Source organism: Urocitellus parryii, chromosome 8 (assembly GCF_045843805.1).
Source record: "Urocitellus parryii isolate mUroPar1 chromosome 8, mUroPar1.hap1, whole genome shotgun sequence".
NCBI lineage: Eukaryota > Metazoa > Chordata > Mammalia > Rodentia > Sciuridae > Urocitellus > Urocitellus parryii.
In genome coordinates, this window is record NC_135538.1 from 99,700,293 (window position 1) to 99,718,454 (window position 18,162).

The window sequence follows — 18,162 nt, forward strand, 5'->3', positions numbered from 1 at the left end:
AAATTTCTTCTTCGTTTTCTCTTACTTTGTCCCAAGAACACATCTAGTGTCTCTCTGATATCTACCATAGACCAGCACAGTACCGGGCCCCTTAACATTTGTCATTCCATTTAATGCTTGTGACACTTTTTGAAGGAGTTCTTATTCTCATACACTAATTTTATAGATTAGAAAACAAACTTGACCTTTGGTATTATTCTCATGTGTTTAAAGGGAGCTGATGTCCAAACTGTTCTTGAGGTCATAATCTTCCATAATCTTCTTGTCCATAATCTTCCTTTAAGGCAGCCAGTTGAATAAGTATAATCTCAGATGATGTTTTACTAAAAAACAGAATTTTCTTTTTTTTTTTTCTTTTGCAGGTCAATGGTGCACAAAAGTGCCTGGCTGATCAGTGCTAAACAGGAGCTCTTCCTGTACCAGACACACTCAGGTACTGTGTCCCTGCATCTTATAAGCCTCATCCCTTCCTTGATGCCTCTTTCTTCTGGCAATCTCTCTGTGACCATTAATACCTGAAGCTGTCCCTGTCATCAGGGATGGTTCTTTGGTTTTGGTTGAGATTTGATTCTATGAATGTCAGCTTTAGTTTCTGCAGCCGTGCATTGCTATAGAAATGCCTCATTGGGCAATTCATGTTTGTATGAACATTCCGAATGCACCACAGGGATAGATCACTCACTCAGGGTGGCTTCTTGAACTAATCAAGAGATGAGCTGAGTGTGAGTTGTAGGAGGCTGCTGCCAGTGTAGCCAAGCAGGCTGTTTTACATAATTTTTTTTTGTTTTATAAGTAGAAGTACATTCTAAAATAACAATGAAAAGTATGGCATATTAAATACACAAACTAGTAAAGCCATCATTCACTATCATTATTATTATCATATATCACTTATTATTATTATCATTCATTATTGTTATTATCCAGTGTGGCACATAATTGTATGTGCCATATTTTAGAGGACTGGCAGTGCAGTAGGTTCATTTACATCTGCATCACTGCAAACATATGAGTCATGTATTGTGTGTTATATTCCTACAAGAGCTGCCACATCACTAGATGATAAGACCTCGTCAGCTCCATTATAATTTTATGGGGCCACTTTCACAGATGTGATCTGTTGTTGATCAATATTGTTACGTGGCTTGTGATGCACATTAAAAAAGGCTGGATCATAAACTTCTATACAAAATCGATAGATTCGGGTTGAATGAAAAAAAGGAAAGTCATGACTTGTTCTATGTTCTGAAAAATTACAGAAAAGAGGTAGCATTTAAACATCTAAGAGCATATTCTTCCAGTTACTCTGATAGCCCATCTCTGAGTGTTCACTGAATAACTTATAATTTGCTGAAATTGATGCTAAGCTATTGCATTCCATCCATGAGTAAACCCTCACACTAGAACATGAATGTTGAAAATTAGAAATTTGCATAAAATTGCGAACTCAGTTAAGTAGTACAAAGTCAGTTGCTAAAGAAGAATACCTAGATTCTAGGATTTGATACCATCACAAAGTCATTGCAGGTATGTCTAAGTGAGTTCATATTCCAGGAAGCAATCAATATCTACAGTTGCAAGCTGGGCTTGGTAGCCCATGCCTGTAGTCCTACCACTTGGTAGACTTAGGCAGGAGAATCCTTTGAGTCCAGGAGTTTGAGACTAGCCTGGGCAACATAGTGAGACCCTGTCTCAACAACAATACAAAACCTCAAATTTGCATTTGCCAAAAGTGCAAGATATTTCACAGGTCATAGGAAAAATGCCATTTACTTTAATTTAATATTTAAAATGTTTGCACATTAGTTACAGAGAATAGTGGGTTTCATTGCAGCATATTTGTATATTCATATAACATAATGCATCAATTTCACTCCTCCTCTTGCCCTTCTCTCCTCTCTGCCCCTGATATCTTTTTTCTCTATCCTAATGGTCTCTCCTCTACTTGCTTAATTTTAACCTTGCTTTTCCTTTTCTTTTAACAACACAATTAGCATGTTGAGGGTGAATTTGAAGGTGATATTTACAGTGACAGTATAAATAAGAATGTCAGTCCCTTGCTGAGGGTTTTACATACAACCTCAATATCTATTTTATTAACTAAATTCATTAACTATGAGATGGGTAGCATTAATTACATTTTTCAGATGAGAATACAGATGGAAAGAGTCAAAGTAATTTATCAGAAAGTTCAAGTGCTAAAAAAATGCAGATAATTCCGAATCATTTTTTATTTGTTCTTTTTAATTATATATAACAGTAGAATGCATTTTGACATATCATACATACATGGAGTATAACTTCCCATTCTTGTGATTGTATTTGATGTGGAGTTACACTGGTCGTGTATTTATATATGAACATAAAAAAGTTATGTCTGATTCATTCTACTGTCTTTCCCCATAGTCGAATCTGGTGAACTTCCATTCCCCCTTCCCCATATGTTGTGAATCAACATCTGCATATCAGAGAGAACATTCAGATTTTGGTTTTGGGGTATTAGCTTTTTTACTTAGCATGATAGTCTACAGTTCCATCCATTTACCAGCAAATGCCATTATTTCATTCTTCTTTATGGGCTGAGTAATATTCCATTGTATATATGTACCACATTTTCTTTATTAACTCAAACTTTGAAGAGCACCTCTGTTGGGTCCATTGCTTAGCTATTGTGAAATGAGCTGCTACAAACATTGATATGGCTAGGTCACTGTAGTATGATGATTTTAAAACCTTTGGGTGTAAATTGAGGAGTGAGATAACTGGGTAAAATGGTGGTTCCAATCCAAGTTTTCTGAGGAATCTCCATACTGCTTTCCAGAATGATTGCACCAATTTGCAGTCCCACCAGCAATGTATGAGTGTAATTTCTTCCCCACATCCTCGTCAACATTTATTTTTATCTGTTTTCTTGATAAATACTATTCTGACTAAAGTGAGATGAAATCTCAGTGTAGTTTTAATTTGAATTTCTCTAATTGCTAGTGATGTTGAACATTTTTTTCATATATTTGTTGACCATTCATATTTCTTCTTCTGTGAAGTACCTGTTCAGTTCCTTTGCCCATTTATAGATTGGGTTATTTGGGTTTTTTTGGTGTTAAGTTTTTTGAGTTCTTTATATATTCTGGAGATTAATGCTCTATCTGAGGTACAGGTGGCAAAGATTTTCTCCCATTCTGTAGGCTCTCTGTTCACATTCTTGATTGTTTCCTTTGCTGTGAAGAAGCTTTTTAGTTTGATAGGATCCCATTTACTGATTCTTGTTTTTACTTCTTGCTCTTTAGGAGTCTTATTGAGGAATTTAGGTCCTAAGCTGACATAATAAAGATTTGAGCCTACTTTTTTTTTCTTCTAGTAGGCACTGGGTCTCTTATCTAATGCCTAAGTTCTTGACTCACTTTGAGTGGAGTTTTGTGCAGGGATTAAAGATAGGGTCTAATTTCATTTTATCACATAGATTTTCAGTTTTCCTAGCATCATTTGTTGAAGCTATCTTTTCTCCAATGTATGTTTATGATGTCTTTGTCAAGTTTGAGATAATTGTATTTGCATGGGTTTGTTTCTTTGTCTTCTGTTCTGTACCATTGGTCTTCATGTCTGTTTTGGTGCCAATACCATGCTGTTTTTGTTACTGTAGCTCTGTAATATAATGCAACATCTGGAATTGTGATGCTTCCTGCTTCACTTTCCTTGCTGAGGATTGCTTTGGCTATTCTGGCTCTCTTATTTTTCCAAATGAATTTCATGACTGCTCTTTATGTTTCTATAAAGAATGTCATCAGAACCTTAATGAGACTTGCATTAAATCTGTATAGTGCTTTGGGTAGTATGGCTATTTTAACAATATTAATTCTTCCTATTCAAGAACATGGGAGAACTTTCCATTTCTAAGATCTTTTACAGTTGCTTTCTTTAGTGTTCTGTAGTTTTCATTGTAGAGGTCTTTCACCTGTTTTGTTAGATTCATTCTCAAATATTTTATTTTCTTTAAGGTAGACAATTCTAAATGTTATGCACATAATCAACATGTTCTTGGAAGATTGCTCTCCTTGTCACCCCACCCCAATCTTCTCTGTGAATCTGCAATCACTGTGAACCCTGGCATGCTGGATAGATTGGAAGAATGTCTGATAACACAGCTATTTTGGATTTCCAGGGTCAAAATCTTTTGGAATCTCAGGATATTCAGGCCAGAACTTTTTCATAGCCAAGGAGGTTGTGGGGAGAGCAGAGATGGCCAACCCCACAGAGCCCCGGGATGAGCACATTGAGGGTTGGCATTCAATCACTAGTCTAGCTTATTAAGCCAATAATCTTTCTGAGTCTCAATTAAACACCTATAAAATGAATAATGTGTTATAATAACCTATAAAATAGTTGTTATTCTAACTCCAAAAATTATCCAAAGAAATTGATGAGCAAGAATCTTGGACTTCATCTAAGATTTCCTTCCCCCTCTCATTTCCATGTCCATTCAATTGCTAATTTCTCCCAGTTTCACTTCCCATGTTTTTTGGTTGTGATATATTCACTTTATCTCCACAACTACTGTCTAAATCTGGCCCCATCATCTCCTGTTACAGACTATGCTGAAATGGTTTCTAAATGGCCCTCGCTCTGACCTTTGTCCCTTGTTGATCCATGCTCTACATAAACACACCTACTCTATACCACATATCTAGCACATATCTGATGCTTCTTTCTTGCATGCTGTCTATAAGGGGTCTTACCCCTACAAGAAATGATCCAGGCTTCTGTCCATGGCTGATCTGCTTCTCTGGCTCCATTTCTCCATATATGTTCCAGCAACACTTGGAGACACTGTGCATTTCTTCTCCATATTTAGACTATCATTTGCTTTCAGTGTCCTTTCTCACCTTCACTTCGTCAGTTTTGATTCATCCTTTAAGATTCAGTTCAGACTGGGCATAGTGGCACATGCCTGTCATCCCAGAGGCTCAGGAGGCTGAGGCAGAATGATCCTAAGTTCAGAGCCAGCCTCAGCAACTTAGTGAGACCCTAAGCAATTTAGTGAGAACTTGTCTGTAAGTAAAATATTTTTAGACAGCATTGGGGATGTGGCTCAGGTGTTAAGTGCCTCTGGGTTAAATCCCCAGTATTAAAAAAAAAGATTCAGTTCAGATCAGTTCAGATCATTTCAGTCTCTAGAAATTTTCTTCTACTCTTCTGTATCCTCGCCCCATCCCCAAACTTCTTGGCACTTCATATACTTTCTCTAGTTTTGCTAAGCAAGACAGCTATAATTTTGCTCTTTGATACCTTCTCTATCTTAACATTAGTGACCTCCTGGAAGAGAAAAACTGTGTTATGTTCATCTTTATATCCTTATACTATAAATCAGTTGTTCTGTGAATGTTGAAAAGTTTACCAAATATCAACTTTGTTAAAAGTTTAAGAGCTTCCTAAATTGATTTTGTCTGTGGTCTGTGTAATTTTGAGTGCATATCAAAAAAATGTGTTAATGGGGCATAATGGAGTGCTCCTGTGATCTCAGCTACTTGGGAGGCTGAGGCAGAAGAATCACAAGTTGAAGAACAGTCTGGGAAACTTCTTAATAAGATCCTATTAAAAAATGAAACAATTTGGGCATGGTGGCATGCCTATACTCCCAGCAGCTCAGGAGGCCAGGACCAGATGATTGCAAGTTCAAAGCCAGCCTCAGCAACGGTGAGGTGCTTAACAAGTCAGTGAGACCCTGTCTCTAAATAAAATACAAAAATAGGGCTCAGGATGTGGCTCAGTGGTTGAATGCCCCTGAGTTCAATCCCTGGTACCCAAACAAAACAAAAAGATGAAAAGAAAAGAAAAAAGATAAAGAAGAAATAATATGTTAATCTTTTCATGTAGCTAGTCAGAAAATTCCAATATCCAATTCCAATATACAGTATTTTATACTGACAAAATGTGATAAAAAGTGTATAAAAAGGGGGAGGTTATTACTAGAATATTGGAAATGGAGGGGACATGCAGGAACCATTTGTTTTGCTAGGTGGTCTGCTCCTCTGGAGGTGATATCCAGGATGTAGCAAAGTGTCCCCACACACTCACATCACACTTACCCTCCCAGCTCAGCCCAGTGGTTCAGCAGCACATTCCCAGTGAATGGCATTACATGGTGTGGCTTTCTTTCTGGTGACCACAAGCTGCCCTAGGCTCTATGGCTCTGCACTCTTCATTGCCTGGCCTCCTTCAATTGGATGACAACTGTTGATATTCTATCCACATCTAGCCCTTTGGCTTAGGTAGGATCCTGTTCACTTCAGTGTGGTCCTGCCATCATATTGATATATTTCTCTATCTATAGATCTACATGAGTATTTATATGTATGAAATATAAAAAATTCTCCTTAGGCATTCCATGTGATATTAGACACGTGTCTCCCCAAACACTTGTTTTGTCTTTTAACAGGATCTTATTAAGTTGCCCAGATTGTTCTTCAACTTGTGATTCTTCTACCTCAGCCTCCCAAGTAGCTGAGATTTCAGGTGCACTCCACCATAGCCCACTAACACATTCATTTTTATATTTGAGTGTTGGAGATCATTTTTTGCCCCGAATACCTCCTCTGCTTTGTCTCATGGGCAAAAGCACTATGAAATACTCTCATTGAATTCATATTTTGAAGTGGCAGCTATTTATGATTAGTCCCCTCCTTCAGCTTATCCGAGAACGCAGCTCCTCTTTCCCCTAGAGGGAATGAATTTGAGCAAAGTGTCATAATAGGAGAGGCAAGGATGAGGTGAAGTGGGGATATGTGGCATATTGCTGTAGAGGACCCAAACAACCGGGAACAGCTTGAGGTGGTGAGCACACAGAGGGGAGCCTGCAGCAGGGGCAGCAAGACTGAGTAACTCGTTCTTCTGCTTAGAGCACGTCACAGATTCACATGGGTGACTCAAATTCTTGCCCAGTGCCACCAAAGTTGACTCCTCCAGATGGTGTAAACTGCTGTTCCTGACTTGTAAATAAAGTCCTTGAAGCTGGGAGACAGATTTCCTAAGAAAGCATCATGGTATATAGAAGCTTTTCCTGATATGATGAGTGACTCTGCCTGTCCCCTCCATTTCCGATATTGATTGGTATAATATATATCTATAGTCTTTTCTTGTTATGTGCATTTAAAAAATGATTATTAGTAGAAAAAAATTTCAACGGATGCTGGACTTGGAAAGTTAGAGTAGAAAATAAATTACGATAGCTTCTATTATTATATGATTATCTGGGTCATATCCTGATCTATATTTGGAAGCTTACTTTTTTTTCTTTTTTTAATTTCTTGCAGAAATCCTATCTGTGTTTCCAGAAACTGGGAGCCATGGGGGAAGAACAGATATCACAATTACGGGAGACTTTTTTGACAATTCTGCCCAGGTTACCATAGCCGGTAACTATGTTGGGATAGCTGAAAATAGTTCACGGTTTCAAATGCTGTAGGAGCTTACATATCTCTTATGGCCTGGGGGGCTGTGAAGAAAAGCAGTCTTTGCCTTTTCTATCGTTTCATGTCACTAAGGTCTTTTACTGGTGTTTGGTTGTGGCCTAGTGGTCCTGTTGCTTTGCCAATGGGTTACGGAAACAGGATGTCCTACAGACACACTTAAAATGCATGGGCAATTTCCTCAGGTGTCCCCACCTTGGGGGGTGAAGAGAAGCAAAAGATACAGTTGCTTCTTCACAGAGGTTTACTTCTACTAAAAAGCAAGCCCTTTCCTCACCTGCTCTCCTTACCAGGAGTAGGTGGGCACTGGCTCTGCAGACTCCTCTGGAATAGCCCTTGGAAACTCTGTCATGGTACCTGTCTGGAACCATTGGTTCTGACAGGTGGTCTGCTCCTCTGGTCGGTCATATGTAAGATACAGGACAGTGTCCCCACACATCGACATCACACTTATCCTCCCGGCTTAGCCTAGTGGTTCGGCAGCACATTCCCAGTGAATGGCATTACATAGTGTGGCTTTCTTTCTGGTGACCACAAGCTGCCCTAGGCTCTATGGCTCTGCACTCTTCATTGCCTGGCCTCCTTCAGTTGGACGACAACTGTTGGTATTCTATCCACATCTAGCCCTTTGGCTTAGGTAGGACCCTGTTCACTTCAGTGTGGTCCTGCCATCATATTGATATATTTCTCTATCTATAGATCTACATGAGTATTTATATGTATGAAATATAAAAAAAAATTCTCCTTAGGCATTCCATGTGATATTAGACACGTGTCTCCCAGGAAGATTGAGTGCACCACCCAGGCTCCAGGAAAGGGGGCAAGGCTCACTGCTCCTCAGGCAGGTAAGAAAGTCACCAGGCTGTTCAATGAACTCTCCAGTTACGGGCTGAGTCACGAGGGTCTGGAGAATAGGAACAAACATGTTTGAATTCTGTCTCAGCTGCTTGGCAGGTTAGCTCAGTGAGCTCCCAGTCTATGATACCATTTCAAAGCTTTCATATCAGGGAGGCTCTGAGCTTTATTCAGTTGCTTAGTGACATTGCACTCCCAGCCCCAGTCAATGTGTAGCCAGTGGAGTTCAGCAGAGACCATGATCCTGACAGCATAACTACCATGCAGACACGAACTGCTGAAGGAATCTCCAAAACTGCCTCCCTGCATCTGAGGGGTCAGTGGCTTGTTCTTTATCTAAGAAGATAGGAGCAGTGGAGTGTGCTCTTCTGTGCTCATAAGAGTACTATTAGATAAGACAGGAGAGTTGGGCACAATGGGGTGCATTTAAATGTTGTTTTTCTCCCCTGTGGGCATCTGTCTGCTCCTTTCAAAAATAGGGTTGTATCATAACGTTGCCACTAGCAGAGGCCTGCAGTGGGTAGGAACAGAGGAGGCAAAGTAGCAGGTGCCACCTGTCCTCCTCTGTTGAAAGCTTCCATCTCATAGCTGCAAGCACTTTTCTGCTAAGCATTAGTATTGGAGGCTGAAGTGTAGTTGGGGACTAAAGGTGGTTGGCATGTTACCCAGCCCAGAAACACAGGCTGCACATCTGTGCACAGTGCCTGACCTAATGGTTAGACTAGATGCAATGAGAGTCAACTCCAGAAGCTCAGTACTTGGAAGGAGAGTTGCCCTGAAGGGGAGGAAAACTTTCTAAAGAAAGGCCATTCAGGTGTGAAAATGCATGCAAAGCTTTGGCTTGAGAATTCTCCAGTTCCCAGATCCACAGTTTTTACTTAAGGAAAGCTCCCATTCAAGGAAACAAAACTATTAAAACAAGTAATTGAGAGAATGTGTGTATCCTGTGTCAGGAAATATATAGCCTGCTCCCTCGTTGAGCGTTTCCCGCTTTAGCTACTTGGATAGTGGTAGGGTAATTTCCTGAAAGCAGCTATTTTTGACAGTAGTGTCCTTTATGAAATGCTTTTGAAGTTTCTGCTATGGAAGTAGGGCAAGCTACTATGCAAAGAAGTGTTTTTCCACCACGAAGTGTGGTGGATTCTGCCTCTAGAGGACATTTGGCAATGTCTGAAGGAATTTTAGCTGTTTTACTTTGGGATGGTGGTAATGATACTGGCATCAGGTAGGTAGAGGCCAGGGCTGTTGATTAGCATCCTGTGGTGCACATGTCAGCCCCTACAGAGTAACCCAGACCTAAATGTCAACAGTGCTGAGGTTGAGAAACCCTGGGTTAAGGTAACATTATTAAAATATGTTCAGTTTTCTGCTTATCCCTTACTTACCTCTTCCATCTTATGGAGGAACGACAGTAGAAGTTTAAAATAATAATAATGACCCTAGCCATCTCTACTGAACACTTATTATGTTTTGGACTCTGTATTTAATATATTTCCAGCTTCCTTTTTACTGGGTTATCATCTCTATTGGCCCCATTTTGGTGCATGAAAAAAATGAAGACACAGGAGAGAGGCATTAAGCAGTTTGTTCAAAGCTATATGGCTAGTTAAGTAGGAGAGCTGGGATCTGAACCCACAGCTAAGAGTCCAGAGTTTACCCTTGACCTGAGTCAGTATCCAATATTGATCACACATTTGCTTTGGCCTCAGGTTTAACTTAATATAAAACACAAATTAATAAGCACATTGTTTAAAGTGTCACATTATTAGCAGTATGCCACATAATTGGCTCTGAATGTACTTCCACACATCGAGGTTGTAGCACTTGAAAAATTTAAGGATTGCCAGTTTTCTGGGAAAAGTGAATTTTATGGAATGGAATTTTCAGGCTGAACTGGACTTTTAAAGATACTGAGGTTCACTTGAGGCTTTGGGAGGCACAAAGACAGGCCATGCCACAAACACACAACCACACTGTTCTCCTTCCCTCACCCAAAGCATTTGTCTGTTCTACTTGTTCCCTAGGACTCAGTTCTCTTCTCCAGAACTCCTGTTAAAAAGGGCTCCCTACTCTCTTCTCTGGTCCTCTAAGAGCATCTCCCTTTACTGTTTCCCATCAAGTGTCTCTTTACAAGAGGTGGCGGTCTACCCAAGGAATATTTTCTGCTTTCCAGAACATTTGTAGTATCTGTAGAGCCTCTCACCTGATTACTCCATCTTCTCAGACCACTCACCTTTACAGAGAGTACCTGGGTCATTTTCACTCTGTAATTTTAAATAAGTAGTCTCCCAATTTGGGGAGGGTTGCTGTCTGAAGATTATGAAAAAAAAATATGTCTTGTAGGCAATCGAGGGCTTCTTTTTGAAGTTGGAGATGCTTCTGATGGCTTGGAACTGACTGAAGCCACCCCTGGGTACAGGTGGCAGATTGTGCCGAATGCCAGTTCTCCATTTGGGTTTTGGTCAATGGAAGGACAATCTTTCAGGTATGTTGTAGAAAGGGTGGAAGTACTTTACTAGCTTCTGTGAGGCTGATACAGATAATTAAGGCAGTGAGGTTTCTGGAGGAGAATTCATCACGCCAGCAGATTTAGCAATGGACCTGGACAGTGTTCTCAACTGCTAGTGATCAGCATAGCCAAATATTGATCAATATGTAAAATTCACATTTTCTACAACTCTGCTTACAATCTGCTTTGGAGATGATAATCCACTGGAATATCAAGCTAAGCAGTCTTGGTGGATAGCAGAGTAGTATCTCCTGCAGATATAGTGGAGGTAAAGTGAACATCTGGTTGACACTAAAGTAAGATGAAAGAATTTCCCTTTGGGCCTGTGAAGGATCAAAGGCTGGGCAGCAGCAGTTCTGCTGGAGCAGCCATCCTCATGGCCAGTGTACAGCAGGGCAATCTCTTGTGGGCTCTGCAAGATGTGGTTTACTGCCATAGTCATTGCTTGTGATCATGATTTTCCTGTTGAGTGTTTTGAGTCTTTACTTTCTTCAATGCTGAGATTTATAACATTCTATAGTAATCTTAAAAAGATATGAAAAGTTCAAGAATTGTTTAGACACTGCTTCGTTAGTGCACTCTCAGGGTAGTTAGAGAAGCTAATCCTTTGCAGCTGATCCCTTCAAAATCCTTCTCAGAAAGGACAGTGGTGGTTCCTGAGTGTGAACATCAGTCCGTCTGAGACCTCCTCAGGAGTATCACCTTTCATATTTCAGCTTAGTTGTGGAATGAAAGGCGTTTTTCCTGGTCTAGGGAATTCCAGGCAAGGAAGAAGCCAAGGAGGGAAGGAACACTGTTGGTGGAATAATGCTTCCTGGAGCCTCACTGACTAGGAAGTGAACCAACAGTCTACCATTGAAACGTGCTATCACCTGGGGTCCATTGTAGCACCTCGTGTGCATCTTTATCAATAGTTTTTGAGGACCATTAATAATGTTCAATGAAAAACTTTTCAGCTATATTTACTATGTAAATCAGTGAGCCCTGACCTTCTCAAAAGGCAAAACCAAGAAAACAGAAAGGGTTTTGATTCATAAGATAGGACATGTAGGTTATGTCCCTTTAACTGTTATTTTGAGGAGCCACAAACTAGATTGTAAATCATCTTCCACTCTCCCTCTTCTTCATTTTTAAAAATTAAATATTGTTGTATTGATTGATTGATTGATTGATAAGGTAATGTTGTTATATTGGTGACCCTTTAAAATCACTATTTTGGAAACCATTTTCAAATATAAAATTCTCTCTGAAGACAAAAATATATGTATACATTAAAGGAAAGATTTAAAACTTCTTTATAGTGATGACCTGATGATTTTTAGATAATAATATAAGCAAAAACTAGTGTTGGTATTTATTTAATGCTTTGATCAGTTTTTAAACTGTATCTGTCTCTAAAATAAGATCACTAGAATTTATCTTGAAACATTTCATTGAAATGGTCTTATTTTTAAAAAGTTTCACAAGATTTCCTATGATCTTCTTCAAGAATGCAAGATTTATGGCTCTTCCTAGAATACCCTGGAAATCATGTGGCGTAAGAGGCAGGATTTTCATCATCATTACCATAAAGAAAAGCAAAGTACTAGGACAACCATATGTTGGCTCAGCGATTCAGACCTTGGTTAATCTCACTTGACTCTGTGTTCTTCTGCTTTACAGAGCGCGTCTCAGTGGGTTCTTTGTGGCTCCAGAGACAAATAATTATACATTCTGGATCCAGGCAGATAGCCAAGCTTCCTTGCATTTTAGTCAGACAGAGGAACCAAAGACTAAGGTATTCATCTTCCTCTCATTTTCCTTTTCTTCGTCCCCAGTCCTGTACCCTTGAAAAAAGAGTCAAAGCAAAGTTCTCATTTCTATAGGTGATTATAATATTCCATGAGATGATCAGGGGCTCTAATTGTTGAAAAAGAATGTGGTTGAATATAATGGTATCTATTATTTATTGAGCATTTACAATAAGCCAGGAATTCTGCTATAGTTTTTACATAGCTCACCTCTATTCTTCACTGTATATCTGTGAGATATGTAAATTTATCTCCATTTTCCAGATAAGGAACTTGAGGCTAAGAAAGATTGTATGGCTAATCCTGGACAGAATGGATAATAAGAGGTATATTCAGGATACATAATCATATTTGTCTGACTCCAAAATGTATGCCTTTCCACTAATTTTGAGTAGAGATGTAACCAGCCTCATAAAGAAATTTCCTCATAAACTTTGGAGGAGAAGAGAAGATGCCTTTAAAAAATGGCCAAATGAAACCATCATATGATATGACCCAGCTATACCACTCATAGGTATTTGTCTGAAAGAATTAAGTCAGCATACTATAGTGATATGTGCATACCCATGTTTACAGAAGTAGTACAAATCACAATAGCTAAAGTATGAAATCAGCCTAGATATCCTTCAATGAAAAATTCCATAAAGAAAATGTGGTATATATATACAGAGTGGAGTTTTATTTAGCCATAAAGAAGAATTAAATTATGCCGTCTGCAGGAAAATGGATGGAATTTGAAAACATATGTTAAGCAAAATAAGCCAAACTTAGAAGATTAAGGGTCATATATTTTTTCTCATATGTGGAAGATAGAGAGCAAAAAGAAAAAGAAAGGTGTGGGGGGATCTCATGAAAATTAAAGGGAGAGCAGTAGAGTAGAGGAGAGGGACCAGGAGAGGGAGGAGGGGAGAGAAATACTGGGGACTGATATTGGCCAAACTATATTGTTACATTGTGTGCATGTACAAATATGTGACAACAAATCCCACCATTATGGACAAATATAATGTACAAATAAAATATGGAGAAATAACATAAACATAAAAAATGCAGCCAAAATTCACTGTGCCATTGACAAGAGAGCCACCATACTTTTAATTTGGAATTGATTTGCTAGTTGGTTAGAGAAAGGTCATAGATTGTGATGTTGTTGGGTCATTCTAGGTCAGATAAGGAAATTGAGGCTAAGAAAGATTGTATGGCCAATCCCATAGGGATTAATACAACTTTTAAGTAATATTAAGGGCTTAATACTACTTTCTAGGGCTTAATACTACTTTTTTTTCTCTGGGGCTTAATTCTACTTTTTTCTCTAGGGCTTAATACTACTTTTTCCACAACATCATGTAGACCTGTGTTGTTAGGTTGACTGTTCCTGCTTTAAATATGGTCTGCCTGGCCTCATTTGAATACTATTGAGAGAGAGAGAGAGAGAGAGAGAGAGAGAGAGAGAGAGAGAGAGAGAGAGAGAGAGAAGAGAGAGAGAGACCACAGGGCTAAGGTGAGGGGCCCACTTATTGGGAAGGGCTGACTGGTTCAAAAGTCTCACGTTAGTCGCTGTCCAGACATCCAAAATTTGAGAAGAAAATGACTGGAAACTTCATAATGTTTGTCCTGATATGTGAATTTGGGCACAGGTGGAAGTGGCCTCCGTCAGGGTTGGCACTGCTGATTGGTTTGACTCCTGGGAACACAATGGGAATGAAGGGCCCTGGCAACAGAAGACAGCCAAGTTGGAGCTGTTGGGGGGAGCCAAGTACTACCTGGAAGCAGAGCATTATGGGACAGCCCCCAGCAGGGGAATGAGAATTGGGGTCCAGATCCACAACACCTGGCTGAATCCTGATGTGGTCACCACTTACCTCCGAGAGAAGCACCAGATCCGAGTCCAAGCCCAGAAACTTCCAGAAATACAGGTCTGCATTTCCTTCAGTCCCACGAAGCAGAAAGTCTTGCTTAGTAGAAGTACTGTCTGGGAGAGGGGACCTGAGTTGTAATTATACTAGGACATGTACTAGATAAGATTGTGAAGCTGTTTTCTTAAAAATGCAATTTTATTATTGAGAGTACCTTACTCATTGACTTAGTTTCAGGAATTTAAGTTTCAGGTAAGTCTTTTTTTTTTTTGAAAACTTATTCTCCAGATCCTTCAAACACACACACACACACACACACACACACACACACACACACACCTCATGTGAGTGCACACACAGGAAACACCAGTTTTTTGACTAATGCAGGTCCTATTTCCTGATATGCTGTGCTTTCTAAGTCTACTCATAAAGATTGTCCTACTTAGTAGGTCTTTGAGTTTTGCCCCATATTTTTGGTGAGAAACTTTGATGTACTTTTTGATGTACAAAGACAAATGGATTTAGACTCTGCCTTCTAAAACTTCTAGTCTAACAGTATCATGCACATAGATAACCACAGAACAAAGTAGAAAATGACAGAAGATTTAAGGGATTAAAAGCTACATAGATCTTATTCCAGAATAAAAGTGTAATGGGTGCAACAGAGAACGTGTTGGAAGCAGAGACTGAATAAGCCTCTGGGAGAGTGGGACATTTCTTGTGGCTGCTTCTGTCTCCTGGGCCACCATGGGAGAAAGCGCTTGGTGAGAAGGGCTGGAAGTGCGGCATTCGGTGGCAACTTTAAGTCTTATGCTGTCAGAAAATTGGTGCCGATAAATAGGGAGGCAGATACATATATTACTCCAAGAAAAGTTTCCATTAGGTGAAGACACTGTGTCTTCAGAGCCTCCTACATCATAGTGCATTTAGAAAACTGAAATTATAATAAAATGGAAATAGCTGGGGAGGAGACATGTTCTGTGTTTCTAGACTGACTGTGTCAGTTAGTCCTGTCTCTCTTGACTTTTTAGATGCTGAATGTATCAGGCAGAGGCAACCTTTTCCTTATGTGGGACAATGTTTCTAGCCAGCCAATCCCTGCAAATGCCACAGCCCATCAGGTGAGATCCTTCTTCAAATAATGAGGAGTAGGGTGGGAGAACTTGGGATGGTCATGGTGCCTACCATATGGAATCTTAGTAATATATATATATTTTTCCTTTTAATAGATTCAAACCACCATTGAGGAGTTACTTGCAGTAAAATGCACCCTGGAACCCCTTTCAGCCAACATCTTCCTCAGGCTTGGATTTGAACAAGGTGGTGTTTCTGGCCTCCATCTGATTCTCTTTTCCATTATTTTCTTTTTCTACTTTTCTGTAAGATAAAGGAACAATCTTTGTTTCCTTTCCAAGGTGCTAACAGATTCAAAGAAAAACATGAACACTAGATTTGATACTGAGTGACCAGAAGAGCATCGAGAAGTTTGGCAGAGAGGTCAGGAGAAAGGCTAGGTGTTCCTCCTGAGCTTTGACTTAGGGTGAGGCACTTTCTAGGAAGTAGGAGGTAGGAAGAGGTGCAGACAGACATAGTGGCCACTTTATAATCCTGTTTAATTCAAAATGTGTCTAAAAGAATTATTACATTAAAAATTGGTCTTAAGAAATTTTTAACATGTGAAGACATCTTCTTAAAACTGCACTAAGGTGAACTAACTTCCAGTTGACTATCTTTGTCTCTTTGCTTCTCGTTCTTTCTCATGTCTTGGTACACAGAGAAAGTGGTAGTGGATTTCCATGTCCAGGCAGATGGAAAGGGTTTCTGAAAGCTGGAGCCTTCTAGCTGCAGGCTGCTTGGCACGATGCCATGTCCAGCTCTCCCAGAGGCTGAGGGTCCAATATCAGAGCGAACACACAACCATTCCCTGCCCACACATTGGGAAGCTCAATCATGTTTAACATCTTTTCCTGCCTTGCTGTTTTACCTGAACTGCATCCAGGCCTGGAAGGTTCCAGCTCTGATGGGGACATCACCAGTGGGACAGAGCCCTTCTGTGGCAGATTCAGCCTGCATCAGCCTCGACAGCTTGTCCTGACCCCCACAGTTACCCAAATGAGCTATCGACTAGATGAGTACCCCCATGTGAGTAGCAGCCCTCATGTTTCCAAGTCCAGTGGGTCACGAAGGGTTGATAGTGTTCTCTGGGTTTGAGACTGAAAACCTTCTAAAAGAGGAGTGGTTGCTGTGATTTCCCCCAGGCACCTCAGGTGGAGGGGTCCTTTGTGTCTTAACTGCTGTTCCAGGTGTAAATAGACACCTAGCCACCATTTGTATGTTGTCATCTAGAAATGCCTACATTAGCTATAAGCCTACAGAAGGCTTTCTTTGCAGACCCTGCAGTCAGACGGTCAGACCCTCTGGTTTTGAATCCTGACTATACCCTACAATCCCTCAATATCTTATTTAAGTACAGCATGCCTTGGTTTATTCATCAGTAAAATGGGTAATAATGTGATCTAATTCTCAGGAATGTGGTGAAGATTAAACAAGATGATCTATTAAAGTGTTTGCCCAGAGGTCAGGACTCAGGAGGCTAGTTATTGTTGTTATGGTTATTGTTATTACTGATGGATTGATTGACAGTTTTTTTTTTTTTTGAACACCTTTGCTTCAATAGCTCTGCCATCCTTCATAAGAGGGCTGCAGCTCATTTGCTCTTTGGGAACCACAGTGAAATCTGGAAAGGTGGAGCTCATGACAGCAGCTCTGTGTTTTCATAGTTGCGCTATTAGCTGTGGGAGAGGGGTTAAATGGTTCTGGTCAGGGGCTCGGCTATCTTTAACCTCTCCTCTATGGCAGGCTCCCACTGGGGGCTGATTGCCCCTTAGGGGAGTGTTGGAAATGCATGGAGATATTTTTGGTTGTCACACTGGGGAATTGCTATTGATATCTGGTAGGAAGAGACCAGGAATGTCTCTGAACATCCTATAATATGTAGAAATGTCCCCACAATGATGAGTTACCCAGCTCCCATGATATCAAGAGTGCTGAGGTGAAAAGTTTCTTCTGGCAGATATCCTTGTGTTTATTTGAATTAGAAACCAAGGATGTTGGGGAGTTAGAGTTGAAGAAAGGCTCAAAGAGGGTGAGTGATTTGCTTAAGTTTGCACGGATAATTGGGTCAAAGCAATTAAGATTGGATACTTTAAAATCCTTAGGCATTTAAAAACTCTGTTGAATGTTGATATTTTTGATCTCAAAAAAGCATTTACTCCACTTCCCTCTAGCTTTATTGAAGTAAGTAAATAACAATTTGCTCTAAATTATTCGTGTCTCAGCTGGACCAGTAAGCTGCAGGAAGGTAGGGACTGGGCTCTCTCATGGCATGTGGCAGGGTTCTAGACATGTAGCCCCCCTCATTATACATTGTTTAAATGGCTGCTTCTTGCACCAGTGGAACTGAAGAACATATTTTGTGTCTGTAGCTGTGTATCGCATACAAAGGCTATATGAATAAGATCCTAAAGATGACTGTGTCTTTCACAATTGGCTTTCAAACCATCAAAAAGAAGAACAGCACCTGTGACTGGAGTCTGCCTGGGACCAGCCCTGAGAGGTAGGGATTTGGTGGGAAGGGGAGGAGGGGATTTTTCCAGCTGGGGGAACTGGGGGGACAGTGGCCCACTTGA

General features: G+C 40.1%; 1 protein-coding gene across 1 annotated transcript in view; it reads left to right on the plus strand.

Moving 5' to 3' along the window:
- The window catches only part of Pkhd1 (PKHD1 ciliary IPT domain containing fibrocystin/polyductin), a 426,978-nt gene that overhangs the window by 15,900 nt on the left and 392,916 nt on the right, over nucleotides 1-18,162 (plus strand). The window contains exons 10-19 of the mRNA XM_026400889.2: nucleotides 363-433; nucleotides 7,308-7,409; nucleotides 8,213-8,308; nucleotides 10,662-10,803; nucleotides 12,490-12,604; nucleotides 14,255-14,533; nucleotides 15,505-15,594; nucleotides 15,703-15,793; nucleotides 16,473-16,615; nucleotides 17,959-18,089. Coding sequence (XP_026256674.2) covers nucleotides 363-433; nucleotides 7,308-7,409; nucleotides 8,213-8,308; nucleotides 10,662-10,803; nucleotides 12,490-12,604; nucleotides 14,255-14,533; nucleotides 15,505-15,594; nucleotides 15,703-15,793; nucleotides 16,473-16,615; nucleotides 17,959-18,089 — 1,260 coding nt within the window. The remainder of the gene's footprint in view (nucleotides 1-362; nucleotides 434-7,307; nucleotides 7,410-8,212; nucleotides 8,309-10,661; nucleotides 10,804-12,489; nucleotides 12,605-14,254; nucleotides 14,534-15,504; nucleotides 15,595-15,702; nucleotides 15,794-16,472; nucleotides 16,616-17,958; nucleotides 18,090-18,162) is intronic.